Source organism: Hippichthys cyanospilos, chromosome 18, assembly GCF_059441005.1.
Source record: "Hippichthys cyanospilos isolate Australia breed blue-spotted pipefish chromosome 18, RoL_Hcya_1.0, whole genome shotgun sequence".
Lineage (NCBI taxonomy): Eukaryota > Metazoa > Chordata > Actinopteri > Syngnathiformes > Syngnathidae > Hippichthys > Hippichthys cyanospilos.
The window spans coordinates 15,946,760-15,955,183 of NC_142386.1; the positions used below are offsets into that span (position 1 = coordinate 15,946,760).

The 8,424-nt window shown below is 38.6% G+C and overlaps 1 protein-coding gene across 2 annotated transcripts in view; it reads left to right on the plus strand.

Moving 5' to 3' along the window:
* Positions 1 to 3,440: 3,440 nt before the first annotated feature.
* spag7 (sperm associated antigen 7) overlaps positions 3,441 to 8,424 on the plus strand; it is a 7,492-nt gene continuing 2,508 nt past the window's right edge. The window contains exons 1-5 of one of the 2 annotated variants that reach the window (XM_088441712.1): positions 3,441 to 3,569; positions 7,650 to 7,717; positions 7,803 to 7,891; positions 7,996 to 8,080; positions 8,159 to 8,248. In XM_088441712.1, the coding sequence (XP_088297838.1) occupies positions 3,485 to 3,569; positions 7,650 to 7,717; positions 7,803 to 7,891; positions 7,996 to 8,080; positions 8,159 to 8,248 (417 nt within the window). In that variant the 5' untranslated portion in view covers positions 3,441 to 3,484. Of the gene's footprint in view, positions 3,570 to 7,085; positions 7,541 to 7,649; positions 7,718 to 7,802; positions 7,892 to 7,995; positions 8,081 to 8,158; positions 8,249 to 8,424 lie in introns of those variants that run through there. The other variant, XM_088441713.1, reaches the window with a different exon arrangement.

Sequence of the window (8,424 nt, forward strand, 5' to 3'; positions counted from 1 at the left end):
ATTAGTAAAAAAATATTATGGAAAATGTAGTCCAGTACACCTTTTGCATACATTTGTGATACGTCCTTTACAACTGTTTTTTTTTCCCCCATCCAACGGCCTTTTGCCATTGTCATTTTGGATTCATTCTAAAATGTAAAAGTAATTAAATTAAATTAAATTAAAAAAAGGCAATTGCTGCAGCATCTTCTTGGACTGAAGTCTGATATGAATCCAAGGAGCTCTCCTCTCTTTCCCTGTCCCCTGTAGCCTTTTGTGTCTTTAAAAATTACTTTGCAGTGTCTGCGTGTGATGAGGCCTAATGTGATCCAGTTTGTTTCTCTGAATTCTCCAGAGAAATTTCACAAACACAAAAAAATAAAAGCAAGATGTAAAAAACATGTGTTGAACATTCCCCTTAAACAAACAAAACATTCATTTTCATGTTGGTATTAATTGGTTACCATGACAATAAGATATTGTTCCAGTCACAAGCTCTACTTGAGTAATACTGGATTTAAAACTCAGACATACCTCTGTGATGAATAATTGCATTGTTATGAGTTTGCATATGTGAGACAACATATGCATACTTGCTGCTTTTGGCACAGATGCCGCAATAATATGTGTGGCCATCGTACCTTCATTTTTCTTGTTCTTGTCCTTTTTTTTTTTGATGTACCTTAGAAGAGAATGTCCTTCTCTATTTTAAGACCCTGAATTTCAAGAATGAAACTACACTCGAGCTTCCTAAAAGCAAACACACACACATGGCAAATACATTATAAAACGTTATACATGCAACAGTTGGGCATTTTCTAACTCTTAATTGTTATCACCTTTCTCGCAGAAAAATGAAAACAAATAAAATAGTGTTAATAATATATAAACTTTTTTTTAACCTGGACTAAAGCCTATTTGTGCATCAGAAAACTCAGTTGTGACATAGCTGTCTCCACCAGGGGTTCGTTTTTCTACTCTGTTACAAATTGTATGCTTTTTGCCACAGTCAACAAAAGTCTGTTGAAGACATGGCAGCGGCTCCACAGAATAATACACCTAAAGGATTAAATCCGCAAGGCCACATCAGAAGGAGTGGATAGTGTATTTAGTTTTTTCTTGATATTCAAAGAAGTCTTAATAATCAACTAAAGTGTATAGGTACTAATGAACATGATTTGGCCATGTATTCTCTCCCACGTGAGCTGCTTTTCACCACCGTCTATTATAGTGTTAATGTCTGGTGAACTGTATTTTTTTATATATAACTTTTTTCACAACTTCAACTTTTTAACATTAAATGAACATATGGATGTACAAAACACGTTGGCATAGTACAGTGGAATCCCAGAAATGTATCAGAGCCTAAAATGTGTACATAGACGAATAAGCGATCAAACGATGCAAAAAGCTTCTTTAAAATAACAATACACTATTTACCTATAATAATAAAATGAATACAAAGATGGATGGATACAAAGCAGAAGGGGGGTGGGTGGGGGGGGGGGGTTTAAAGGTTGAGCTCCTCTACTAACTTACACATTTTCACAGCGTTTTTTTCTTCTTCATACTTTTACAAGGATAAAAAGTAATGACATAATTCTTCATGAAAATCGATGAATTATGCCTGGACTTTAAGTAGACAGTATCAAGTATTGATTCTTTTTTTTTTTTTTTTAATATATAAGAGTAAAACATAAAAGTCATAACGTTTAAACAGATTGAAAGCACAGCGTACCTTTGCTTTCCCCAAGAGCTTGTCAATGAAAACACTTGCACCAAGGATCTGGTTCCACGAAGGCAGTCTAATGGCCTGGAGCATTCCTTTTTGAGAATTGCAACCTGCAGTTCTTTTTAACCTGGTGTGTGTTTCCGTTTTGGTAAATGTGTTTCCGTTGTGGCAACTGCTGTGCATTTCTGGTTTGCAGCGCGTTTCCGTTTTGGTAAATGTGTTTCCGTTGTGGCATTTGCTGAACGTTTCTGTTTTGTTGAGCGTTTCTGGTTTGCAGCGCGTTTCCGTTTAGCAGCGCGTTTCCGATTTGCATCACGTTTGCGTTTTGAAGCGCATTTCAGTTTTGCTAAATGGGTTTCCGTTTTGGAAAGTGTTGTGCCATTTGTAGCGCGTTTTACTATTGTTTGTGTGTTGTGCCATTTGCAGCGCGTTTGTACCTTAGTTTTCTGCATGCAGACAGACGAGGTAACTATAAATGTATTTGCCAGGGACGCCGAACTACTGCAATACATTAATTTACTTACATTTTAAATTATTAACCCTTATTTAGTAATTTTACAGTTATGCCTTTCCATATACTTTGAAATCTTGCGGCTGCCGGGGTCATTCATACTAGCGGTAAATTAAAAGTCGAATTAAAGTCAAAGTGTAGATCATCAAACATCATAACATTCAGAGTTTACACTTGAAATACTGTTTTATTAGAAAAGAAATCTAGGTAAGAGATTTCCAATGGTCCGGTGAGGTGATCTGCTTCTCAGTCTTCTCTGTCGCCTGTGTGTTTTTTGACTGACAGCAGGTTTGCTGTCTAAAGCGGAAGTTGGGGCGGCTGTAGATTACAACTTCTGTGCCGGGAGCCAAAGAGGGTGATTGACATTTCAATTAAGACTAGCGATAGGCTCCTGGCGTGACCATCGCCCAATGGGGGCAGAAGTTGTGATCTACTCCCGCCTCGACTTCTATGGAGTAGGATCACTGTCAAAAAGGCGTATCCGTGTTTCAAATAGACGTATGCGTTTTTTCAGTTTTGCATCTGTGTTTTAAGATTTGCATCCGTGTTTTACCACTCGTATGAGTACGACTTTCGCGAGACACGTGCGAGAATCCCTCCTTTGGCTGCACGAATCTTTTTTTAATATTACAAAACTATATTCCAAGTGTACACCCTGAATCTTGTCATGTTTGATTAGCTACACTTTGACGTTAATTTGACGTCTAATATGCCGCTAATATGTCCGCTGCAGCGGTGAGATTTCAAAGGATATGAAAAGGAGTAAATGTTAAGTTACTACATAGGGTTTAATAATTTAAGATTTAAGTAAATTTGTGTACTGCAGTAATATTTGTTTTAAATATGTACAGTATGAAAACCTCATTAAAAAAAATCCCCACATTAAAAAATCGGTTGGAGGGGGCTACTTCGCGGGTTTTACTTTTGGGTGGGGGGTCACTGTAATCGCAAATCAAAATTAATTGTTCTCAAATTAATCACAGGCCAGCATAGTCATATTGTCACTTTTTAAGGCTGAAAATTGCTAAATATTCCTCCACTAAATCTAATTTTACAAAACTAAAAAAAGTTTGATTATATCAAATTTATTATTAATTTAGAGAAAAAAGTCATGGAAAGGCGAAACAGTTGACTAAAATATTGCGGTGGTGTTGTATTTTGTAATTTGCACTTTTGGGGGTGCCATACAAATTACGTACCAATTGCGTCGAGGAAGACTGTATGAGGGGCGCATGCGCTGTCGTTCTTGCTATTAAGTCAAGATGGCGGATCTCCTAGGATCAATACTGAACTCGATGGAAAAACCTCCAACTGTCGGGGACCAGGAAAGCCGGCGAAAGGCTCGAGGTATTAAAACATTTTTGCCATTGTAACAGCTCAATCTACGTTCTTTAAAACTTTGTACAATTATCTGACTACACGGCTGAATATAGAGTTAGGATATATAGGTTACATATAGAAAGAGCAACGAGGTTATTTCTGGTGCTGATATATGAGCCGATTTGGCCAATGTATTAAAACGTTTGGTCCTAGGACGCAGTGAACTAATATCATATCATCATATTTGCCTCCCACCGGTCTGATCCCCTTGGGGAAAGCTATTATTTAGTGCGCACCACACACCACCTGAGAGATCGCCGTGTAAGCCCACTCTCGGTTGTTGACGCATTTGATAAATTGTGATTGGTCCCTTCGTTAAAATTATATGGCGTCACTTCTACGACATCACATGCTACTCAATGCGTTGGCCATTTTGACATATGCGGCCAAGACGTCCGTCGGTGTTTTGTATTGTTTGGAAAAAAACAAAACAAACAAAAAGAAAACATTGTGATCTACATCATTGTTTTTCAAATGGGGGTACTTGAAGGAACTTCAGGGGGTAGCCCTTCGTATTCCTCTATACCAGGGGTCGGCAACCCAAAATGTTGAAAGAGCCATATTGGACCAAAAAAAAAACAAAAAACAAATGTCTGGAGCCGCAAAAAAATAAAAGCCTTGTAATGAAGGCAACATGCTGTATGTATCTATAATAGCTATATTAGCCTATCAAAATGATTAACTACGAATACATAATGAGGCTTCATGATTAAATGTTTATTTTTCCTGCAGTGCATCCTGACACACCACATGACTGTTGTGCGATGTCGCCTCAAGTTTAACTAAATTACAAAATTAATGAATTATGTTTCATTGCTTTGATTAAATTAAATAAAGCGGATTTTAGAAGATTTTATTCATGAGGATTCGAAAAAAACAAAATGGAACGTGCATAAGGTGGCCCTTATCTGGGCAACAGAGTGCAATAAAACGTAGCCTGCATCTATAAAAATAAAACATCAGCCACATACCTGCATAAACGCGCAGTCTGTTCAATATCGATCACATCACTGGCAATTGAATATGCTGGCGCTGAATTAATGTCCTTGATTTGTTGATCGGTGCTGTTGCCTGCCATATTAATCGTTCTTTCCTTCACTGTCTTGGCAAAGAGAGGCGTGTCTTTTTTTTTGTATTATCCTGGTTTTGGTTATGTAGTCCTTAAATTGGTGTTCTGATATGTTGATGAATGACTCCATGTAGTCATCAACTGTACACGGTTTGCCACGTTTTATTATCTCCCGGGTTGCAGCGAAACTTGCAGCAGTCGTGTAGTTTGGAGATGCAATCCACTTCTTAAATATATTTTTGCGCTCCTCTAATTTCTGCAGAAGTAATGCAATTGCACTTTTTCTCTCATTGCCAACTTTGTACTCAGCTGTAAATGTAGAACGCCTTCCCTGAAAATGTCGTTCCACATTGCTATTTTTGGTATTTGACAACCTCTTGCTACAGAGCAAACATTCAGGCTATCCTTCTGCATTGGCAACGAATGCAAATGATTCGGTCCGAGAAATGTTGAATCGTCTGTTCTCCTCAGTTATTTTTCTCTTTTTCCCTTTGGGATCCATGGCTCATGGCCACCGGTTTGTTTACAACGGCCACTTGCCTAGCATCCTGCCCTGCTAACAGAAACGCGTGTCTCAGGCTATGACGTAATTCTTCGTTGACAGAAATGTTGAAATGTAATATTTATTTTACACATTTTTACAGCATTGGAAAATGTTAAGAATGTTTTTTGTCATGTTTGTCCCCCTACAGAAACCACAATAAAACGAAAAAAATATCTTTCTCCCCCATCTTTTTCCATTTTCAATCATTTTTGAAAAAGCTCCAGAGAGCCGCTAGGACCTCGCTAAAGAGCCGCATGCGGCTCGAGAGCCACGGGTTGCCGACCCCTGCTCTATACCGAAGAAGTAGCTCTCAGTTTCAAAAAAGTTTGGTGACCCCTGATCTAAAGTTGAAAACATCAGACACTGGTTGCATGTTTTAAGTCTTTTTTTTGTTTTTGTTTTTTTAAAACCCCAAAATGTTTTGGACTGGTTAAGGGGTACTTGGCTGAGAAGATATTTCACAGGAACATCAATGAAAAAAGGTTGAGAACCACTGATCTGCTACACGACGCTGAAGTTGGCTTCACGACCTCCCGAGAATTCAACTTTCCATTCCACCTTAAAAGCCCCACAAGTGTGCTTTCTTGCCTTCAGATGGCATTATTTCCCACAGGTTTGCATGACAGAAGCCTGTACTTTTCTCACTCTTGTGTCATTATTAAAACAGATTTAAACATTCTCCTGCTGCTACAATAACACAATAGTGTTAGGTATCTCACTTCTTTCATGATGTAGACCTTGCTAGCTTTCAAATGAGACCCGTTTTGGAAAAATTGGCAAAAATTGGATTCAATTACAGTTGGTTTGAAATCACCCAAAATGACATTAGTCCATTCTCATTTTGGGTGATCCTGGCCATCTTTGGCAACCTCCTATCAGCACCAGAGTTAAACGGCGTTGAGTTCCTCCCCAGATTCACATTCAACGCCTTGCTAGCTGTCAAATTAGACCCATTTTACCTTGCTCCATAAGGGTGCCTTCATAACCCACGTAAGGGTAAGAAAACACTCGTCATATTATGTTGTTACAAAGAACCGCCCTGCTTTAATTTTTCTGGTGTCCCACCTTGGACCTCTTACCTTGACTGACCTCGCCAGGGGTGTGAAGTCCCCAACAATTTACCCACTGACCAATTGGATATTCAAATTACTACAAGCCATGTATTGTGGTTGTTGCAGTCTTCCTTTTTTTTTTTTCTTTTTGTCTTTGTTTTGCTTTTGATGCTTCTTTGAAGCACAGGTTATTTTTACATGTTACATTTGTTTGTTTACATTTTACATTACTATGAATTCATGAAGGATATGTTTTTTGTAGAATAAAGTTTGAATGTATAACCATTTGATTTTGAGTCATGAAATTGGACCCATGTGGGAAACTAACAAAGATAGTAACAAAGTAATAAACAACACGTAACAAAAACATTTATTGACTAATGTGACTCATGTATTTAAAATAACTTCACGAGAATTAGGTGCCCAGGGGAGCAATTTGTTTGCATCAGTCTTTTGATGTCTGCTCTTGTAACTTAGACTTCCCCTCTCCAAGGTTGGTTTAACTCGACCGTACCATCATAACTCCAGCCAAGACCTGGCAGCCAGTGATGTCACACAAAACGGCTCCTGTGTATCTGATGGTAGGTCAGACCAAGTATCCTGAAGCTGTTGAGCAGATGAGGTTTACATTTGATATGACACACAAACATATTGTGCATTTAAAATTGCAACACTCTCCGGTAATATTGTAGGACGATTAAACATACATCTCATTCCTCCAAGTGCGTGTTTTAACTTTGAAAAAATAAAAGGTATTACAAATAATTTACGTATTTACGTGATGGGGCCAGGGTGGGGTGATGAGGGTCAGACAGCCGTGGAAGTCAAATTGTTTACTCAAAGGAAGAAACCTAACGCTGTTTTTCTCTGGTGCTGATGGGAGGCTGCCAGAGATGGCCAGGATCACCCAAAGTGAGAATGGACTAATGTCATTTTGGGTGATTTCAAACCAACTGTAATTTATTCCAGCTTTCTCCAATTTTTCCAAAACGGGTCTCATTTGACAGCAAGGTCTACATCATGAAACAGGTGAGATACCTTATGCCATTGTGTTATTGTAGCCGCAGAAGAATGTTTAAATCTGTTTTCATAATGACACAAGCGTGGGAAAAGCATAGGCTTCTGTCATGCAAACCTGTGGGAAACTGTCATCTAAAGGCAAGGAAGCACACTTGCAAGCTTTTAAGGTGGAATTGAAAGCTGAATTCTCAGGCACCAAGAAGTCAACTTCAGCGGCGTGTGATCTACAATGACACTAACACCCTAGAGAGATGTAGGTGTGAGCTGGAAAAAGGCAAAAAAAAAAAAGACCTCTTTATTCACTTGTATTCATAAATTTAGTATTACAAGATACAGTAAACATGAAATTTGAACATTTGCAGAGCAAGCGGCGAGGCTCAAGAAGATGGAAGAAGAGGAGAAAAGGAAGAAAGCAGCATTCAGGAAAAAGGTCACCGCATGATCCAAGTGATGCTGATTTTTGAGATGGTTCGTTGCATGCAAAGTGATGCTAAAGCATTTCTTTCACTGTTTAGATGGAAAAAGAAGTGTCAGATTTCATTCAAGACAGTACACAACAGAAGCGAAAATATGACCCGATGGGGAAGATTGAGCGAAGTATATTGTAAGGTTACATAAAATTTACTACATTAAAACATCACAATTACACAACTGAAATTAGTTTTTGAATGGATTTGAGTACCCAACAAATTGTTGTTGTTCTCGTAGACACGATGTTGCCGAAGTGGCGGGTTTGACGTCTTTTTCCTTCGGTGAGGATGAAGAGAGTCGTTACGTCATGTTGTTCAAGAAGGTTGGAAAACTCCATTCAGTGGATATTGCCATAAATGCCAGGCGGCATGATGCATTTCTGCTTTTTGTACTCTTGTAGGAGTTTGCGCCATCTGACGAGGAGCTGGAGGCTTATCGCAAAGGAGAGGAGTGGGATCCTCAGTTGGCAGAGCAGCGACGCAGGCTTAAAGTAAGACCTTTGTTACTAGACGAGGCATTAGGTGGTACTCATACAGGAATAACTGGTGCTAAATATTGGGAGCAACTCAATCTTTGTATTAGTATTATTATTTTACTGTCATATGTTATTTGTTTGCAACTTAAGGTCCATTTATTTCCCGTTATCTTGTTTCTTTATTGTGTTGA